Genomic DNA, 22,377 nt, shown 5'->3' on the forward strand with positions numbered 1-22,377 from the left:
TTCACACAAAGGCTATTGTGTACAACACAAACATTAACTCCCCTGCTGCAACCCGATGCTCGGCAGGTACTGCACTTACAGGGTAATTATTACCCTGCCTGCTACCCCAAAGAATTAAATATGCTTCTGCTTAACCCTTTTTGTGACTTCACTGTGCCGGTGCGTTGTTTTTAAATACACCGCAGGCAGAATATAAGTTTATTAGCAGATATATTGTACATTAATGTATAATTGCGTTTGTGGGTTTAAATAAGCAGTGAATATACATTGGAAACCCAAGATATGTATATATATACCATGGGAACAGCCACCTTAACTACAGTCTCGGGGATTTGCATGATTATTCCTCCCCATTAATTTACTGCTGCCCTGTTGTTAAGTTGTAAATTAAGGCAGTCTTTGAAAAAAGTTGGTAAGGAGAATGGAGAGATCGTCAGGAGAGGAAACGGACCACTTCAAAATAACATGTCATTATAACCTCTCATTTAACTAAAATATAAATTCTTTGTATTTTTTTCTCCCATAATACATTTGTTTGAAAAGCCAGAATTTGAATAATCATTTACATGAGTTGAGTCAGGTGCAGGCTGGAATATTTTTAGGATGGACATCCATAGCATACTGGGCACCCCCCCTACCCCCCCTTACCCCCCCTTGTGTACAGGATCATTTGGGATAGGAACAGACCCTTTAAAAGTGGTTTTATTTACATAAAAAAAATGGGGCTTTGTAATTTTTTTTAGGAATGCCGAGTTTAACTAATTTCTTTATTTGCGAATCATCAGGACAGATGTCCTCAGATGGGCACTAAATGAAAATGCATGTTTTTTTCAGTCCTAGTTTTACAAATATACCCAAGCTGTTTTGAGTAGGGCTTCACTCGAAGTTAACCCTACACGTCCCCATTTTGCATGTGATTTGATCTTTCAATTCATAGGAATTGCTGGGTTGGGGCTAAGGCTAGCAGCTGTCCTCACGGTTCGATGTGTATTAGGTAATTAGGGAAACAGAACAGGGTTAATAATGCTCTGGATGAGCCTCTCTGTAAGTCCCCCAAACTTGGTACCCGCAATGGGGTAGACAGACGATTATATGTTCATCGAGCACAGAAGGGGTTCTAGAGCGCCCATCATCCTCTACTGGGAAAGTAGAACTACACCTCTACTTTAACCAAGTCTTTTGTGTCTTTTCATTTTGCCCCGGTCGTTTTATACGCAACTGTATATTTAGAAATGGATCCACCAAAGCAAACAACAAAGGCAGATACATAAGAAATATCATGATACATAAGAAATGTTTATGGCTCCAAGATGCTGATGGTCAGGAACTACCAAAAAAAACCAGTCTGGGTGTCCAAGCACCAGGGTAGTCATTAAACTATAATTCCTATGAGTCTCAGTGAGCTCTTGGTCGTTTAAAGGCTGGATTAAGAGAATGACAATGCCCAGGAACATCATGGCACCTACCTGTTGTTATTCTTCTATTCCCACCTTTTGAAGTATGCTAGACAGCGAAACCTCGATTTCCAGTTCCTCCTAAACAATACTATAAAGGTGCGGGTGTTACTGGTTTTAACCCAGTAGTGATGGGTGGGGAGAGCCTTCTATGGTCAACCCTACAGTATCTCAAAATGGGGAAAGCAGGGGATCTATGCCTATGGGCATGGGGCCTTACAGACTGATTTAACGCAGGAAGCTAAGGACAACACCACACTACCTTCTTCACATTTGCTGGGTTGAAATGTTAGATACTTCATCTTTCAAAAATATGCTGACAATTGTTACAGCAAGCTCACATTCAGAGTTGGGAGATGGTCACAGGGGCGAAGCCCAGGGACACAAAAGTGCTTTTCAACTCCTTCCCAGTAATAATGGCTTGCAACGACTTGCATTACAACTGTATGCCTTTACGCTAAGCAAAGGAGTTCACGTGAGATGTTGGGAGCAGATGCTCCGGCTTTAACCCAAAGACCATTGATGGTTGGATGATGCAGTAAGGCTCTTACACAGACAGTCCCGGGGTGGGACCGCTATCCGTGCCGACTACCTCGGAATCCTCGCCGAGGATCTGGCACAGCTCACTGAGCCTCTGCTGCATCTCAGGTACGCCGGCAAGCTGCTGCTCCAGCCTCTGCTTCTCCTCCGTTAGAGAAAGACGGGCAGCGGTGTCCAGCTTCTCAAACTTCCAGCCGCCTTCACCATCAAACTGGAGCAGGTGGGTGTGATATTTCCTGCGAAGAGAGACGGCAGGATTACATTTGCATACCAAATACATTTACATACCCGCAAGGCCCCCCCCGCAACATTCCCCCTGTGCGAAGTAGTATGGCGTGCTACAAAAGTTAATCTGTAACAATAACGCGGACTTTCCATGTTTCAATATGCATATCAAATAGAGGGACTTGTATCCACTTAAAGAGACACAATCAGGAAATGCTTGTGTTAGTCGAGTATCATGAATGTAGAACCTCCCCTAGACCCCCTTCCACTCTCATTCATTCTCCTTGTTCCATCACATAATGTATGATGTATCTTGAGGTTTATCCGTTATGTATTGTTGTCATTGTTTGTGTCAGTCAATTCTCGTCTTGTCAGACCCCTTGAATTTATGTATTGTATTAAGCGCTGCGCTAAATTGTTGGGGCTATATAAATAAAAAATAATAATAATAATAATAATTAAGCCAAGCCAATAAAAATCTATTCGACACATTATTCATGCTTTTTTTCCCCCTTTTCATTAAAGCGTTATTACAAAAACCCTTGTTATTTTTTGTTGTGCTGCCATTTTGCCATTACTCCTCTCGGTATGTCTCCCACACTTTGTAGTTTAAAGGCAAACGGTTTCATTGTAAATGATTCCTGATCCAAGTTCTTACATCTACATACAACCCTTTTCTCACGCGGTAATTAAATGGCGCGCTCGCTGCTTTATCACATGTTTTTAATGGCGCTTTGACTTTACAGATGACTGATTTTTAGTGCGAGGCGCTCAAGCGCAGCCTGTGAAAAATAATGTAGTAAGAAGCAGGTTACAATTTGGGCCGACATTAGGATGATCACGGCAATGTCATTAAATGCCCTGGCTGGGCTTTTGGGAGTTGTCAGAGATGGAAAATGAAGAATAAGTATTAATTAAACGTAATAGGAACACGGATGGCTTTCAGCCGCGGTTTTGTGTCGGATGTCACCGTTCCCCTTTCATCATGCTAACGTTTCGGTTCTGGCTTGTAGCGAGGAATACGCTGAATTGTAAGCGGGCTCTAGGGCACGCGCAGCGCGGTCGCGTTTCCTTATCGCTTCCTCTAAATGCGGAATTGTTTTGCTGAATGTCACTGCCCTACGGCAGCGGACTGAAACAAGAAACAGCCTGTTGTGTAATAGACTCCATTCACGCTGCCAAGGCTGGAAGCCGGCCAAATACCCCAACTGTGACTGTTAAAGGGGTAACAGAAACCGGACCAAGGAGGGCAGATCAAATAATTCGGACTGGCAAACAAGCGCCTACATTTTAACCCCTTACCCCCTCCAGCTTCTCGGTTCTCTGCTCTTGTCTTTTCCGGAAGCGTAGACTGGCTCTGGGTACTTCATACTATGTTACTCTTTGTTTATCTGTTTGATTACAAACTGCTTTTGTTTGTTTTTTGGGCTATATTTTGTAAGATGTGTGTTTATAAGATATACCGTATTGGCCGGATTATAGGCTGCCCCCCGCTCCCCCATGTTAAAGACTATTAATCAGGGTTTAGCGCAGTAGTCATACTTTTGGGAGCTATATTAGAGTGATCTAATGGACTGGAAGTGTGTTCTAGGACACCTTGACCAGTATCTTCGGTCAATTGGTCATTTTGTTTATGTCTGATTGCTATATTGCTGTAAACTCAGAGATCTCATCTTAAAGAGAACACGAGCGCCTGCAAGCCAGATTTTCAATTATATTTAATTAATTAATCCCTTGGATTTACCAAGAATAAGACTAATGCTGAGCAAATCCACCACTTGCCGGGTAGCCCGGGGCTGCTGTGACCTGTAATCAATAGACACTCAGCTCGGTGGTAATTGGAGTCGTCAACGTTACCACCGGATGGGAGTATAGTTTGATGGCGCCGAATCTGAGCTTAATCTGAATATTCTTTCCTAGAAAAGGGGACTATCCTATTTAATAATATATAATCACCTGTAAGAGCATTTAAATTGGTGAATATTAACTGTTTCACCGCTGGGTGGTGTAAAAGGGTTGAGACCTGAACCAGAAATGTGGGTTCACAGCATACGTTCTACATCTCTGGAAAAGTATCCGGATAATTTTTTTATGCCTTACCATAGAGATGGCCTGTGCGTGATAGACAAGAGCGCAATCCCAGCATCCTTTGCGGACTGAAAGATTTTCCCCTCTACATCAATGCTCACGGCACTGGTACACTCATCCAAGAGGGCGTATTTGGGTCTGTAACAGAAATATTAGCAGCAATGTAATCGGGTGTTTTTATTTCATAATAAGCACATGTAACAGAGCTCACAAAACAAACAATTGTGCGTGTGTGTATAATATATATATATATATATACACACACACACACACACACATATACATACACATCTACATACATATTGAATATTGTTTCATTAATATTGTCATACTATCTCCTAAAACTTGGTCCTCCTATAGTAGACTTAGACGCTACATATAACATTAAAATATTGTAAACCCAATCTTCCAGTTTTGTGGATTGCTGCAACAAAGGTGATTGTTAGTAATGCATTAGTATGCATTCTGTGACTTCTGACTTCATCTGTGATGGCAGGAAAAGTGTTTACAGACTCATGAATGATTCAATATTTCATTTAAAAAAAAAAAAAAAAAAAAGAACACGAGCGATATTCGTCTGCTGAGCGTAGCTGCAGAGATCCAGGACCTTGTAGGGCATTGTCACCTGCGCTGATAAAGAATTTGCTCTTTAATTATGATATTTTCTGGAATAAATTGTATGAAAAATGCCTTATAAATTATCCATATATATTACATTCCAAATAGATCTACATACTTGGAGAATTGGTCTTTTTTTTTTCTTTTAAAAACATCCTATATTCCAAAGATACAGTTGTCGCTGTTTTAGAACGTAGACACCATAGAGTAACGAGGAGCAGACAGAGGACCACACAGCCCGGGGTCTCATGCCGGCTGAGCGCTGAAGCACTGCTGACCCATTCAAAAAGCTGAAAGATCTAACCTGTGATAGAACATGCGCGCCATTCCAACACGCTGCTTCTCACCCCCGGAGAGAACATCCTTCCAGTCGCTTACGGAGTCCCAACCTGCATGAAAACAAGATATCTTGTCAGGACAGAGCTCTGAAGCTCAGGTTACCGACCGCTTCACCACGCACCATCAATTTCATTTGTCGATGAGTGAAATCTTCCTACGTGGTCAAGAGGATTGCCGCTTACCGACAACCAGAACAGAAGACGGATTTACGGTAATAAAAAGTAGAACTATGTATTAAGTTTCCCTGCACGCCCCTTTCTGTAGACCTACACATCTAAGAGGAACATTTCCCGTGAAATACTGGCTATTTTACCAAAAGGGCAGGAAATCAATAAATCGGAGAGAAAAGGGTGAGAATCAGCATTCCTCTCCCTTTTTTCTCCCCACCCTCGTAACTGATAAATTAGAGGTTATTAAAGAAGCGTTGCATTATAATATTTACTACGTTTTGATGGCTTTTTTTTTCTACATTTAAATGTGATAATAGCTTGTTATTCTTAAACAGGATTATGAAGCACGTAGTGGTTATAAAAAGTAGATTCCATATGCCCAAACTACCCTCTGTTTGTGTTTTTTCCCAACCAAGACCACTTATTCACTACAATATATTTTCTACCGGTTGATAGCAATATCTACAGTGAATCTGAGACATGAAATGGTAATTAGTGTGGAGTCAAGTACATTCTGTCATCTGTTTTAATAGAGGATTTGAAATATATAATTTAAAATATACATTAAAAGGAGAAAAGATCAAGAACAGAATCCTACCTAAACTAAATTGTAGTGAAAGTAATCTTCCCCCTATTGTCCTAATCTGCTATAAACTCTAGAAGGAGCTTTCCTCCATTGCTATATCCGAGTAAGCCAAGCAAGCGATTCCACTCCTCACCAGCAGGTGGAGCCGTGCGATTAATATACCTGGGCTAGTTCTGATAAATTAGAAGCCTAGTCTCATATTTATCTATATATTATCTAGATATCGACATGAATTTCTGAACGAGGAGGAGGGAAATTAAACAGATCTGGTGTTTCCATATACGGAACATTTAATTCCATAAAGATTTAGTAGCTAATGTCCGGAATAGAACAAATCTGATCTACGGCAACAATACACAACCAGACAAATCAATCATGAGATTTTCCCTTATGTGAGCTTTGCTGGTGATGCCGACGACAGGGGATTAAGAAAGGGTCTTATGAACATGGCAGTGATTGGAATGGTTAAGAAACTATTCCCTCCCCAACAGCTTCTCTGCCTCTGCACTATATTAGCAATTAGTATAAATTATCCTCTTTGCTTATTGTCGCTGCACATATACTCCCTTGCATCCCCTTACACCATTTGACGACCATCTTGGCAGCCCATGGGGACCACATATTTAAAAGCCAATGGACTTCAGCAGTATTCTTCAACTTTCTTCCACTGGAATTGTATTCTCTCAAATATACCAAATATTTACCAATTTTGCATACAAAATACAAATTATAAGGTACGGTATTTCCAAGTGAATATGTTACAATACACAATCGCTGAAGTAACCCCACGAGACATAACACAGAGCATGTTAAGAACCCTTAGACTACCAACACAGCATGCATGAGACCCTGCAGAACTTCAGATTTGAGTTTGCGGTACAGGGTGTAATGATAATGAGTAGTAGGTACACAAACCTCCCTCTCTCTGTACCAGGTAATTCAGATTCACAATATCTAGAATGGTCCCCAGGTCCTTATTAGTGAAGCCTTTCCTGCGCATGTCTTCAAAAGTATCTGGGTAAATTACTTGATCACGAAGGGTTCCCACGGACATGTATGGCCTAAAAAAATAATAAGGAAGAAGAAGTTAGAAAAGGTTTATAGTTACTCTGCACACAGCCTCGTATTTCACAAGGTACAGTGAATTCATGATCGCAAAGCTTTTTAAATAACGTATTTTAGTGATCGGTACCAACACAGAACACAGAAACCTAGTGTGGTACAAGCATCCTACCACTAGGCGGTGCTATACAACACAAACTGTCAAGGGTGAGATTATAGTAAAGATGCAGGTCTTTAAAGGGTGTACGGGTGTTAAATGCTTTTGCACCAACAATGCCACAGCTGTAGTATGTTGCATAGCCCAAAACAAGCGGGAAGTAAACTGTATGGACATAATATATGGCTTGACTATAACATACACTTAATTTTACACACATTTAGCAAACATCATGGCAGGTGATGCATACACTAGGAAAAGCCTATTGGGAGCCCCTGAACCATGCAATGCCCATCCATGACCCTGCTAACATCAACACAAAATGTAACCCCCCCTCCTAAATTACAGAGACTTATTCATTAAACTTGCTTGATCTTCAAGTTAACACCTGTTTCTAAAAAAGTCTAATAATTGTATCAAAAAAAAACAAAACAAAAAATGTCACCTCTGTGGGATATAAAACATATGCTGAGGCGGGGGCTTGTAAAGGACTCCACTGTACGCTGGCCACAGACCACCCAAAATCCGGAACAAGGAGCTTTTGCCGCAGCCATTGGGGCCAGTGATGAGTAGGTGCATGCCCTCCTCCACCTGCCATGGACAAGAGCACAATGGATGGTTAGTGAAGTCGCTGCACCAAGGATTTCTGTTCCCTGAGCTGTTTGGGGAGTTTATTTGCTTTACGTACAATACCAAAGCACTATACTTGGTGATCAAGCCATCAAAAGTGGAACCCAACTGTATAAGGTGGGGTGTCTTCTACATCAGTGGGGTTTGTGAGTTTGACTCATTCTCAAGGCAATCATCTTTAGACAAGGTTCTTACAGTAGGTACAAAAACCAAACTATTCTACACGTGGAGCCAGCTATGTGCGAATGAGCGCTCTTCCCAAGGCCATGACTGTTGTACCGGCGGGAAGATAAGCACAAGATAAATGAGGTGGATTAATAAGGATCTTTGCCTCTTCAATCAGGCCTTTGGACGTTTGACTTTGCCTCCTCATTTGAACTATTTAATGGACATTGATAACAAGAAAGACGATTATCAGCTTTCCTTCTGCTTTATTGTTAATTCAACTATTTAATTTAATGACAACCGGTTATATTTTTTGGCCCACCATGTTGATTTTGGAAACATTCTCTCTTTAGATAACAGTTTCTACCTCAACAAGGTCCACCACAGAGCAGAATATTATCTGTGATTAGGAGGCGCTAATCTCGCCATCTTTGCGTCTATCAGCAAGGAAAAGATAACGTCCATATAAATATTGATTGTGTTTACGACACTAGCAAAATGTTTTCGGAGAAAGGTTAGCGCGATTATATAGCAGTTCTGAACAAAGTTTAATCAGTCTCAGGAGTCCTAGGTTTGCAAGATCTAGGGCAAGGGTGTCCAACCCGGTTCTTGAGGGTAACAAAGATTTAGGAGTTTGAGGAGTCTTGAGATTAACAAGCAATTAACATGCGAACCACTTAGTAATATGCACCATCTTGAAATATGCAAACCTATGGGATCATCCCAGGAGTCCCAGAGTGCTCTATGGAGCCAATCTCGATGGACTCCATGGAGAATGTCCATACCCAATTCACAAGTGGAGCTGTAGATCTGACACATTTGGCGTCTTTTTCTGGTGGCCCAAATGTGCTTGAGCGGGGAAACCTCTCTCTCCCCAAACTCTCCGGCCGGCCGCAGTGTACTTTGTGAAGAGAGGTTATACGCGGCCCTTGATGTGAAATCTCACTTACACGGATATTGAGGCTTGCAACTACGACATCCCCAGTCGGAGTGACGATGGGAATATTCTCACATATGATGCCATTCTCCACATCCACTACTTTTCCTAGAAAAGAAAAATCAAAAATACGTATCCGAGCATCCGACATAGGGGATTCATCAACATTAATTAACGACATCATTGATTGAAACATCACATGCAAGTCTCCAGCACTGAAGTTTAAGCCATTGGGCAAACACAGAAAGGTTCACTTGGAGGATAAGAGAGATAATATATTGTGTGAAGTTATTAACAAGCGAATTAACTGCATAAATCGGCTAATAAAATACATATTTAAAAACCCCAGCCCGTACAATGTGTGCATTTTCAATATTTTGGGATAATTTTCGGATGACTGTGAGTTAAATCCCCTAAAATGCTGACGTTGTAAGTTACAATTTAATGCAGCAACATTTGTTAAGCTAAAGCTTTAAGATTATACAATATAATACATTAACCAAATAAAATGTTGATCTCTGAAAAGTAGTGATTATGAGATCATTTGTCTTTATTGGTTCTGAGTGTGCATCACATGGTTCATCCAACAGCAAAGAGCTCATGGATTATATTGTGATATCATGGCCTGGCTCAACTCAAAAAGGTTACAGATTTAAAGCTATTTAAAACTGCTGGAAGATAGCCACCATGTTTTCTTTACTTTAAGGAATTAACCTTTTTTTATTATTATGTTAACTATATTGAACAACGCAATTTGACTACTGAAAGAGTCGAACCATGTAGCCTTGAGCAAACAAGGTTCAAACTGGCATCAGGTCCATATCATAGATACCTATACAAGACTGCCTCTCATGATGTAACATAGAAACATAGATTTGATGGCAAAAGACCCATTCAGCCCATCCAGTCTGCCCATTTTTGATGATGTAATGACTCAAACCTTAAATCAGTCCTTGGACTTGTCTGAGACCCTGCTACTTCTCTACCACCCTCTCAGTGAAATAAAACTTCCTTACATTACATCTAAACCTCTGACCCTCCAGTTTTCGACTATGGCCTCTTGTTTTCATATATTCCACAAAGACAAGATACCTGCTTTAGGACTCTCGCTAATGCAACCAGAACTTTATTGTGCATCAAAACATTAATGATGTAAGGGAAGACCACAAAACCCATCCTCTGGCTTTGAATATAACATTTCCTACAAGTGATCGAAAGGGGTGACGACTAAGATATGAAGAGCCATGAATCTGGCCTCTTGGATGCCACAGAGTCTCTTAAAAGTGAAGATTAACCATCGGGACAAATCAGGTCTCTCTCCTTGGTACAGAGAAAAACTAACATTCCAGAGTGAAGGACTCTTCAATAACCTTTATACCGTCCAAGCCCTTAGAACTCATGAAGTCTGCCATGAAATGCTGTGGGGAATTTATATCATATTTTAAGGGTCCTTAGCCTCACAACGAGTGCCACCAACTCATGGAAATGTTCTGGAGAGGGAAAGGGAGCTTATTTCAGCTTAATGTGCAGTTTAAGGAACAGTAATGAACAATACAAGCGACTCTAGGATGATGACCATATTTTATTCAACTCGTCAAGACATTTTTTTGTGCAAAACTGCTGCTCATACTACTACTATGAGCAGGTTGGGAACAATTCAAATAACAGATGGAATAAGTATCTTGTGATAATACCTTTTTTATTGGACTAACAGAATTTTGGAATGACAAGCTTTCAGGAGCTCTTCTCCCTTTCTCAAGTCTAAAACCTCTACTATATATATATATATATATATATATCAGGATGGCGACTTTACCTTTTATTTCAAGGGGCCCTTCGATGCGGATACCGTGCTGGATTACCCTTCCTTTCTTGGGGCTGGCCTCTTCCAATTCTCCTGGTCTCTTGTAGATGCCATTCTGCACGTCTTCAAACACTTCAAACATATCATGAACTCGTGCAGTGTAGCCGGCCAGTTCTGTTATCTGCCGTAAGCAATCAGCATTTTAATCATAGCTGAAAACACACCGTGGAATAACCCCTTCAACATGAAGACCATTCTAACAATAGATGTTAATTTGTACCAAAAATAAGTCATTATAAAATGTAAAAATATATAAAATGTGGAGACAGTCAGGAAGGAAGGAAGCCAAAGTTCTCAGAGCCCATACAGAAAATGTAAAAACCAACTGTTATTAATTGGCTAATCAGACTAAATTATTGATAGGTTTAAAATTACCTTTTGTTATGAAATCTTCAGATTCTAAATTGTCTAATGTTCTGATGTTCTAAAGTAAAGAGCTTCTGTTGCAACGATTATTTTTAGCTAGGATGTTCCATTCTAAACTATTATTCTAGACAGGAGCTAAACCTGGTCATTTAGTAGCCATCAGACTTATATCCGACTCACTTCTTTATAAGAGGACATGACCCGCTCGATAGCATCTGCTGCAGCTGTGAGGAGGTTCCTTGCCGTTGTGAAGGCCTCAGCTCTCTCGCTCACCAGTTCCTCTTCCTTCATCTCCATGGCCGCTTTCTTCACTTCCGCCGAATCTGGTGCATGTAAGGAACAGCAGGTAGGTCAAACTAACGGAGCAAAACCATAACCAATCTACCAACTAACCACACATTTTAAATATTTCAAGTAAGAAAACAAGAAAGTCATCAAAAGCAGCAATAAACTACCATTTATCATCATTCTATTGTTTCATGTATATTGGATTTTATATTTTATTTATAGGTAACCCAAAACTATAACGCAAGTGTCCTAAGGGGGGCTTTACGCACGACCAGAATCTTTTGATAAAGAAAGACCTCATCCTAAGAAGTTCTTACCACTCTCAGAGTAGCCGGTGGCAGTGATGATGGGCACCGCCACCATCACCAGTCCAGATGCGCTCCACACATACTTCATGAGGAACTGCTCCAGCATCACGTACCACAACCTCTCCAGCAGGATGAGGTTAATCTGCGAGGACAAATCCCGGTAGCACTGCTTCAGCAGAGACATCTCCACCTACAGAAGGAACAGGAGGACTCAAATGGTCAACAAGATAATGGAGGTTACATGATTGGGTGACAAGCTAGAAGTAAACACTTATGCGTTCATATGATAAATGAGTGCGATTTAGACACTTTAATAGTCTAATTATTATGAAAGTGCTCATCAATACAGCACTTGCTTCCCTGATCCTTATCTTTAAAGTGCGTGGCCCAGTCACACCACCTGGGCATCCTCGGCAGTTAAAACGGGCTGAATGGTTCTTATCGGCCTACAACTTCTAGGATTTCCGTGCATATGTGTAGGCAACGTTTGCAAACCCCCAACACGCTGTCCCCTAGGACATGGATCTAGGACTAAACCTAAGCCAGGGACGGAGCCAACCTGCTCTGTAGAGTATTTCATATGGAAACACTCCGCTGAGTATACAAAACAACATGCTTATCCTTTATTTGTTTTTTGGGTTCGTTAATTATGAGCTTCATGTATTGGTTTGGATCACACATTTGAGATGAAACAAAGTAACTACAGCCTCTACCAACCTCCAACGAACTCAAGACCACCAGCATAGACTTCCCGACATCACAAATGTGCACAAAAAGCCCTGATAAAACCAGTATGTAGACTATGGCACAATGTCTAATGGTGTGTAAATGATTACGATGGCCTTAAAATAGAGTCACACGTACCAACCAAATCAGCAGAAAGAAAACAATTGAAACTCAACGTGACCGGGGAGGAGGATGATCACGCATGCTTTACACAATATGACAATAAGGAGTGAGTAATAAATGGAATAATTCTGCTTCCTCGTTTTCTGCTTAGCGAAGGCCAGAAATAACAAACAGATTAGCTAAAACGCCTCTACAGTTCCTCGGAGTCACAGGTGTATTTTTTTTCTTTTACTGGTACCGCACCGTGGCATTTCCACAACACCCACCATGTAGGGGACACCAGAACAAGGGCTATAAACGTTAACACAAGGCCAAGCAGGTCTCACGTGTTAAATAGCCGGTAATATTTATTTTTAATGGAAATGTATTATAGTATGAAGCGTGGAACACGTAACAGTCCATGTAATTTGTGGTTGTCCTGTGCAGGAGATCACATGTCAACAAATATATCACGTAAGTCCCATTCTGCAAAGCGCCCATAGTCGTAGTCTATGACACGGCTGATGGAGGCTTACGGTCTAAGGCTGACTGTCCATTATAAAGACTGTTGACATATAACGCTAACATTCGCTAACAGATGCAGTGGTTAATCATGTCACCCCCTATGATTAGCATTTTTGGCAGCATTCCCAGAAAATGTGATTAAGTTTCAAAGTGGGTACATGTGTCAAGCATTTAGCACATAATAAACAGGTGCTTCTTATTAAGTATTTGCAAATGCAAACTCAACAGGAAACATTAGGGTGCAAGGGCTTACTTACAGCAAAAGGAAATAAAAGGTTATAGTTAACCATTGCAATGCCAGAGATATCTATACTGGGCAAAAATGCTACATCAGATCCCTCTAAAATTAAACTTTTAATAATATCTTTACAAATCTCAATCAAAGGACCCAGTCTCACACACTGACTCCCCCTCCTACCTGTCATGGTCTCTGCATCTGGAGCTAAGGAAATGGTTGAAGAAGGTGAGTATGCAGGTGGAGGGGGGCAAATACAAGGCAAGGGGATGATGCAGAGGGCACAGATAAGACTGTGGGACAGAGAGAGCGACAAATTTAATTTCAGAATTTAAAAAAAAAATAATAATAATCTGAACTGAGAGGGAATAGAATTATTTTTGGCCTACTACTACTGTGTCTACTGAGTCCAATAATCATTGGAGGTTCACAGGTTCTATTACATAATTTATTTAACAGTAACCACCCATAACCTTATAAAGGCTGGACAACACTTTAGCATTAAAATCTTTATTTTTATATTATTTATTAGGTTATAACAGATTCTTCTCATATCTAATAAAGATAAAACCTCTGAAAAAGATCCATTATGAAGCCAATGGTTTAGACAGTCTTACTGCTCTTAGATATCAGTCCGTTTACATACTGTGATGATTTGGACAGCCTCATCATCAAAAATGGATATTAAAGTACTTTGTATCATGAAACCCCCTGGGACTCTCGTGGGACCCAGCGCTGGAACCGGCAGGGAGTATGGTGTGCATGCGCAATGGCAGGGGGAACACTTCTCCTGCAACCCAAGTAGGCAGGGAAATTAGTGACGATGCATATCTCTAGACTCCGACAAATCCTTTAATGCATTTGGGGACAAAATTCATGTTTTAAGGGGATACAGCCATCACATGCATTACAGTGTATAAGATGAGTGGAGCGTCCTTTTAACTATTTTTAGGAGCCGTCTGATTTTACCTCCCCGTTAATCTCTAAAATAGTCAGAGATATAGAAACGTATGTCTTTCTTTACAGAGCATTCCGTTTCTTTCACTTTTACATTTATCTTTTGTTCAGTGATTGTTGGGTACCCCAGCTTGGGCTCTCAATTAAAACGACTTGTTTTCAGGAAAGAATATACAGAATTCATGGCCTTTTTGCGGCCTTCGAAGGCCTGGATTTGACAAACCGCTGCGTTAGTCAATATCCTCCGGGCCTACCCCACTTCCCGATTACTCAGCAACCTCTCAGTGTCCAGCACCACTAAATTTCAAATGGGGGCATTTGCTTAAGCAAAACGGGACCTTTCCAGCTAAAGTTGCAGTTCGGTAATTATCGTTACGTGGCGCAGGGGATTTGGTCGGGGTTCTATGCTTTGCCGGTTTGTATAATAACCCAGAAGCTGCTGAGCTCTGTTGCGAGATGCGATGAAGGAGTTAAACCTTCTGCGCTTTAAGCCTCCTGCCAACCATAGCAGAACTGATGAAGAGTACAGTGTCCGACAGTAACCTTTCCCTCTGTGCCTGGAGTTTCCAAACAACCCTTCAGAGATTACATGGACGAAAAAAAGAAAAACACTCCCAGCCGTCGCTAGACTTGCTGATATTCAACGCAGGCTACCGCCTATAACCCTCATCCATCATATCTCATCAAGAATGCTTGAGAATATTGTTCTTGCCGTACAAGAATTGTAGTTCAGGCTGGAAAGAAAGGCAAACATTACATAAGTAACATAATTACGGCTCCATGCCCTAAAGCTCGTACCTAGGAGAGCTCTTTTGAAACGGGAAATATTTCACCCCGATTGCCCCGGCTAATATTGCGCAATACGCAGACTGGATTGCCAGTAGGATCATTGCTTTGGTTCTTCGGTCTTTCTTTAGCATGCAGGGGTCGTAATGATGGAAGGAGGGATCGCTCTGATCACACCAACCCCCAAAACACGTGTTTAGGTCAGGATCCCACGGCTGAGTATGGGAAACTAAACTTAGAGCCAAGTAGGGAAAAGGTGAGCAAGCGAGCGGAGATTGCGTACAGACCGTGCCACTGAATAATGTATCTCGCCGCACATATAGAGAACTGTCTGACAAAAGGGTTACAATAGGACACGGTTATCATCCGTACACAGCAAGATAACTACTCCAGCATTGCAAAATGGTAGAAATGTTTGTTTTAAACTTCGGGAAGCCATGAAAAACTTTATAGAACTCCAACTTTTTTGATGGATTGTCTTTTTTATTTTCTAGAATTCTCTATTTCTCATACAAACCCTTTATAGGGCTTTCTTATCCTATGCCAGGCTTTTCTAATTGAAAGACGTCTCTGAAGCAGATTGAGACTAAGTGCTCTTCAATGATTTAGACATGCCGATTGTTATTTAGAACGCCTGAAAGGCATCTTAATATGTTGGAACCTCACAGGCATTCTGAAGTTGACTTGTGTCCTCCGGTGCGTTTGGAATTCAACAAAAATGTTTAAAATGGGCGAGCTATTCATTACGAGGTTTTAATATCTCTTGAGAGAAACTCGATTCTCAATGTTTGACAAAGCCTTTTTAGTGCAATTTAAAAGATGTTATTGGTAGCTTTGGCAACAAAGTAATTAAATAAAGAAGAGGCCAAAAGTATCTACAAAATGTATCTCAGGTTCATTCCCACACTGATACATAAAAATAAAATACAAAAAAAATGACCACAAAAAGGGACTTACGTTTGATACTCAATACAAGCGTATGTGACAGAGGAAAGGAAAACGCTAGCTTTTTCAACGTAAATTCTTTCTCAAAAGTAAGCCTTTTTGGTCATTTTGTTGTTTTTAATTTATTTATGTATCGGTGTGGGAATGAACCTGAGATATGTTTTGTAGATACTTTTTCTAATTTTTTGAGCACTGCTCCATTAAATTACTTATCTTCATTATATATGTATAATATATAATATTCATTATTATATATAATAATATTCATTATTATACATATACTTGGTGGGCACAGGTGGGAGTATTTGCACCTCTGCCTAAATGTCTAGTTGTATTTTTATTCATTTATTCTCTGTGTGCCGCCCTTCCTTTGTTATATAGCTTTGGCAACAAACAATTATTTTGTGACGAATTGGCTAGGCAGGTAATGAAATGTAAGTTGGGCTTCACTGATGACCTGCAGGTTACACGGTTAGGAAGCACCGTACAAACTATTCTGCTGGGATGACCAGTAGATCAAGAACTACAAGGCATTCCGTTCATTTTAGGCTGAAGTTTTGTTCCTCAGTCTTTCATTTTTTTGACATAGACCGGCAGTATGAAGAGGATGTTGGTGGACTAAGCAATGAATAAAGCCATTGGCATAACTCCAAAGTGTCCAGTTTTCCTCTGAAGTTTTTATGGGATTTCATGACCTCTAGACAGTTATTTGTGTAAGTGAGTGAAGCATTATTGTGTATCTGATTTACACAAATTAATTTATAAACACAATGCCTGCAGTTTCTATACACAGTATTGTGCAATTCTAGGGCTGTAGAACCCTGTGATGGACTGTTCCTCAAGAGCTGTGAAACCTGGAGCCTTCAGGTTGAACATAAAATGCTAGTAAGTTTTAAAAATAAAATAACTCTCTAAAAGAAGCCAAAGTTATTTTTAATGCCACTGACATTTTTGAGAAGGCAGCTTGTACTTTAGATTGGTAGACAAGATCTAACCTAGACCCTCTCTACAGTTTCATAGCCAATATGAGTGACCCTTAAAGTAGGGTTGGAGAGAGAGGATCCCGCTGTGCGTCTTTGGTCTTAGCTGATTGGCTGAAATGTGGGCGGACATCATCAGCTGTTAGTTGGACAGCTGCAAAAATGAGACTTTTATGGCAGAAATGTTTAGACTTCCCAGGTAGGAGTAAGAAACAATCTTAATTGTGTGGCCCGGATGAATACAAAAGGGACCGTTTTCATGAACAGATGTCTTCTCAGTGCTCATAAAAACAGCAAGAATGTGCGTCAAAAACCACAAAAGCTTTATGTTACCTCTCGTCCAATCTCCTGAGAAAGAATCTGGTATGGGTCTGCCCTGGGCTGAACTACTTCATTCCGGTATATTTAATGCTAAACTTGTTCTTTACCATTAAAAGGAATATTATCTCAAATACCATTCGCGCTCCCACAATGCAAATCAATTTTCTCTGTGGCATAGCACAGCACTGTAGCTCGAAACGTTAGCTCTATAGCTGTTCTAGACTTTTGGTTATAACAATGTCACAGTAAGAGATACTGCGAGATTGCTATAATAAGACTGATAACCTGAAATAACCTCAAGTTTCATGGAAAGCTCTGAACTTTGCTAATCTCTTCTCATCTCAGGATAGTTACGGTTTAATAGGTATAAAATCAATAATGCCAGCCGTGTGGTTCTACATCCCTCGATGATTGGCTCACAGACCCAAGTTAAATATGGTTCCTTCCAAGTGACCGACCCATTCCGATAACTACAGAGCAGGACGTTCTGGCATCAGTGACCGTGGTGACCGCGGTGAAGGATATTATCTCTCCATTCACTTTGCTCTCATGATTCTCAACTAAGCCATCTGGCAACAAAATTCTGTAGTCATTAAAATATTAACTGCTCCATAATTATCTTTTAACCAAACTATGCCTTTCCTACTCATTGCAGAAATAGTATTTATTCATGTACGGAATGCCCAAGTCTTCCTTATTGCTTTTGAAGGCTGTCAGATCACGTTGGCAACTCTAGCCGAACTGCGGGAAGCTGGGAATCTTTGCATTCATATAGGGCTGGATTAAAAAAAAAAAAACGCTCTAAAATCATGTTGAATGATCAGTTTTCATTATTTTAGCTTAAATAATATTTTTTTGGAAAAATGAATAACCCTCATTCCAAACATACGGCACTCTATATATAATGTAACAGTAATAATAAAAATAAGGAAACAAAATCTGTGTTGCTGACATTCAGGATGCCCATGAAACCCAACCTATATCTGGAGTCATTGTATAAGAAATATATTGTATATGGAGGGTTATAGTTTAGGCAGGTTTAGAAATGTAACACATAACATGTTGCCAGTTCCAGCTAAAAATATAGCAGAGGATCTATAGTGTTTATGCGGAAAATGACAGTCCAGCATGGCCATACCTACCCATACCATACATTACAATGCTGAAAACAGCAATTGGGCCATATAATCCTGAAGGTATAAAGATTTTTTTCCCCCAATATCTACTGTGAGCAAAAGTCCAAAACAAGCTGGATGGAAAACAAGTTTCTGACATGGAATTTGCCCTTGGTAGGAGGACGTGGTCTCAACCTTGACCTGTTCTACAATCAAATTTAATCACTACCGCCAAACCTAGCTGTTATGGAGAAATGCCAGATGTATGTCAGGCCGCCCCATAATTCAACAAGAGCATGTTCGTCATACAGCATCACACAATTACAGGCAATTAAAAGATTATCGGGAATATTTCATATGCATGTAATTACCTGAACAATACAGAGACAATCATAACCTGCTTGTAACATCTAGAACCGAGACAGCACTGTTCTAGATCTCTTTCGAAACGATAACATGTTATATCAATGCACTCTTCTACAGCAGCCAAGCCAGCATTTTATCTATACATTTTCAAGTGATCTGCTTACTACAATGTATGGACATCCGTATAGGTGGCAAGTATAGAACATCTACACTTCTGTCTGGCTAGTACTGAACATTTAAAAATACCTTTTCATTTTGAGGCTTTATTTGAGAAGAGTGCTGTTGTATCCTATCTAAATATATCTCAGGTGACTCAATATTCTAAATCATGTTGATCATTTGACATTTTCAACCAGCAAACTTCCCGAGGGATGCGGCTAGATACTCTTGTGCCCTCGGCACCGCCTGCTGCTTGGCCATTATCCCATAAGCTACTGATGACGATGACACCCCCAACAGATCACTAACACAATTCTATAACATTGTAATTAAAAAAATAAGATTGTATCTCAGCCTAAAGTGAACCTTTTGGGGAGGGACTTATTGGCTCCGTACAGAGTTGGGTCATTTAATATGTTAATTTCCTTGTAATCTACTAAACGTTTAGAAGAATATTTTTTGATTACGCCGGATAATTTCAAGAGGATGCATTTCCCTTACTAAACATTGTTAGTAATAGGGTCAAACATCCAATGGCTAAAGTCAGACACCGAATGCTTTGACCATGGACACTTGAAACTATTATTATTTTTATGTTCTATGCAAACTTGGTCACTTTTTATCTGGACAAATAACCGCTCTGCTGAGAAATAGACCTTAAGAACAGTCATACCACAGATGTTTACCATCTCACCTTGTGACCTCCATAGAAGGCAATTTCTTCGGAGTTGGCGACCACTCTTGAGTGCATGTATCGCAGCTCTCCTTTCCGTCGGGCTTCCTCAGCGACTAATTTCCCAAACTTAGGAGAACAGCTTCTCAGCACTTTTGCTGTAATCATAACTACAAGTCCAGCAATCAGTGATGGCCAGCCGGTGTTGGCACCCTTGGACTTGGCTGTGCTGATTAACGTGTATGTGGTGACCACTACATCGAGCACAGGCTTAGTCAGGTTGGAGTAGAGATGTGCCACCGAGTTGGCAAAGGCCACAACATCCTCAGTCAATGACTGGTCAGGGTTACGTAGTCTTCCGTCCATGTTGCTCACCCTATAGTATGTCTGATTACCAAAGTACAGATGGTAAGCATGGGCCACCAAGCGGCTACGGAAGGCCAAACTTAGTTGACCCTCAAGGTACCGGATGGCACTGTTGATGAAGGTGGCAGGCAGGGCAATCAAAAGCCACTTAAGCAGCTGCCACACAAAACCGGCTGGACGTTTTTTAACAATGCAGCGGGTTAGGCGGCCATCTAGTTTAGCTACGTACACAGAAAGGAATGTCCTAGAGATGAGCGCCGCTGAATGTAATACTAATAGTGCAAACTCCTTGCAAGCCAACTTTGGGAAGAGCAGACGTAGGAGACGGGCCAGTCTTCTGAAGAAAACTCTGTTCACCCCAGTCCTTTCATAAGGGGGAGTCGAGGAGGCCTCTCCCGTTTTGCCCGGGAGCCCATTGGAGTTCTGATGCTTTGGTGACTTTAGACAGGCGTGTTTCAGCACCGGGTAAAGACGACGTGCTCCATAGGCAGCCAACGCCAAGACGGCCGCCCGTTTCAGGACGGCAGCTCGGGTAACAGGGGACGGGCACACTTGCATCATGATGGCTTCTATATACAAATGTATAGACGCGTAAACTGTAGCCTAAACAAATTCACAGATGGTGAGTACAAATATTTGCGTATGTAAGTGCATGCATATAAAGGAAATCAGCATAAATGCAAATGTCGGTGTATTTTCCTCCTATATGGTGCTTTCTATACACATTTAATGCAGGTGTAGTTATAGTAATCAAGATATATGGCTATTCATAGGAGTATGCCAAATGCCCCTGATTTCTAAGCACACGCCTATGTAAACATAGCAACACACCAGCCTTTCTTAGTATGTGCCACCCACGTGGATATGATCATGCCTTAGAGCAATAACATGATATGAGGACATTATAGAATACTTACATACAGTGGCAAAGTAGAATTATATGTAACTATGGGAGGTATGGATGTATAGTGTACACAAGAACTTAACCAGCGACTGCCTATAATGTTTTCTTTTCCTTACCTGTCCCCTGCTGCCCTCCGCTCGCCAGAGAAAGCACCCAGCAACAGGAAGTACCGGACACCGGCCTTCAACTGTCACTTCCCTCCTCCAGTCCCAAAATCTGCTGTCACCGTCACTCACGACTCGTAACACTGGGCTAGAGCCGGTGGCAGGCCACGCCCAAACAAGCCACTGACAGGCCGCTGGGCCAGTAGGAAATGGCAAGGGGCGGGAACACAAAAAAATAACAGTCCCGGAGACATGTTGATTTTTTTTATGAAATAACTTTATTAACATGACCGTAATACAACACTCACTGAAGTCAGTCTTCTTGTAAACCTGTTAGGCGGGGAAGCGTAACAAGTCATGAACCTGTCACTTTCAAGAATTCTTTTAATTAACGTATACTCAATTAACATTTTTTGTCGATGAGCAGTATGTGTTATTAAACAGCCATGTTTTTGAGTCAGACAACCATACTTGGGAACTCCCAGGGTCTTCATGATGAACCATTAAAGGGTTAATATTTCAAGAGTCTGCTCAATTTGGGAAGTTTAAAGGTATGCAGACAAACCAGTCATCAATGTAAAGCTATAGCCATACCTGGGAAGTTCTGGGCTCCGGCTACCTGGAGCCTACCCTTGTGGGACACGGCCAGGACTGGCCACCGACGTCGACGTCCCACCCGAAGCCGTGGGTGTTCCCGCAGGGAAATACCCCCATTGAATGGGGAAAAGGGCAGGAAGTGGGGCATGTCAATACCCTGCTTCCAGCGATCCGGAGGATTCCGGTGTTGACCCTGTCTCCTTGCCCGCTGTTGATCTTGCAGGTTCTTGTTCTTTGGTCGTCTTTCTTTGGTCTTCGTTCTTTCTTGGTCTGTGAATCAGGCCTCCTGGCGCACCTCCGCAAAAGAGGCTTCTGGGAACATCCTCTCCCCCATTTCAGAAAATAAATCTATAAAGTGTCTGTTCAAGAGGAACAGTCCCTCTTTAGGACCCAAGAATGTTTGCTGGGTGTGAGTGCATCAGACTGTTCAACAGCCCTAAAAGTCTCATGCGAAGAACCAGCAGAAAAAAAAATGTATAACTTAAATTGCATAAAAAAAATATTAATAGTTTACCAAGTACCATAAATAGTTAATAACAAGTAATGGCGTCTCATAAAATGAAAGCCTGTACCCATACTCCACGAAAAAGCATGTCCCTTCTCAGCCCTTCAAATATTATACTTCTATACTATACTAGTGTGTTAGTCAATTGGTGACCAATTTTCCATAAGGCCCATCCCTGGTCCCGGCTCCAAACACACGCCAAAAGTGCCCCGCT

The 22,377-nt window shown here is 41.1% G+C and overlaps 2 protein-coding genes across 3 annotated transcripts in view; one reads left to right on the forward strand and one right to left on the reverse strand.

Moving 5' to 3' along the window:
• BCAP31 (B cell receptor associated protein 31) overlaps window positions 1-22,377 on the forward strand; it is a 192,998-nt gene that overhangs the window by 148,854 nt on the left and 21,767 nt on the right. The window lies entirely within an intron of this gene.
• ABCD1 (ATP binding cassette subfamily D member 1) lies at window positions 1,178-21,177 on the reverse strand. Of its 2 annotated transcripts, XM_053473845.1 has the most exons (12): window positions 21,074-21,177; window positions 19,709-20,656; window positions 11,807-11,987; window positions 11,382-11,524; window positions 10,788-10,956; window positions 8,985-9,079; window positions 7,685-7,830; window positions 6,936-7,081; window positions 5,230-5,314; window positions 4,320-4,445; window positions 2,006-2,230; window positions 1,178-1,490 (listed from the first exon to the last, which is right to left on the reverse strand). In XM_053473845.1, the coding sequence occupies exons 2-12, from the start codon at window positions 20,612-20,614 to the stop codon at window positions 1,481-1,483; spliced, it is 2,232 nt and encodes a 743-aa protein (XP_053329820.1). In that variant the 5' UTR covers window positions 20,615-20,656; window positions 21,074-21,177; the 3' UTR covers window positions 1,178-1,480. The 2 variants fall into 2 exon arrangements, with proteins under 2 accessions (XP_053329820.1, XP_053329821.1); XM_053473846.1 differs by lacking the exon at window positions 1,178-1,490 and having other exon boundaries at window positions 1,973-2,230.

Source organism: Spea bombifrons, chromosome 8, assembly GCF_027358695.1.
Source record: "Spea bombifrons isolate aSpeBom1 chromosome 8, aSpeBom1.2.pri, whole genome shotgun sequence".
NCBI lineage: Eukaryota > Metazoa > Chordata > Amphibia > Anura > Pelobatidae > Spea > Spea bombifrons.

Coding starts and splice junctions, on each gene's coding strand:
- ABCD1 (XM_053473845.1), bottom strand. CDS start 20,614: ATGATGCAAGTGTGCCCGTCCCCTGTTACCCGAGCTGCCGTCCTGAAA. Junction 11,525..11,806: donor CACCGGCTACTCTGAGAGTG/GTAAGAACTTCT, acceptor TACATGCACCAG/ATTCGGCGGAAGTGAAGAAA. Junction 10,957..11,381: donor TCATGTCCTCTTATAAAGAA/GTGAGTCGGATA, acceptor TGCTTACGGCAG/ATAACAGAACTGGCCGGCTA.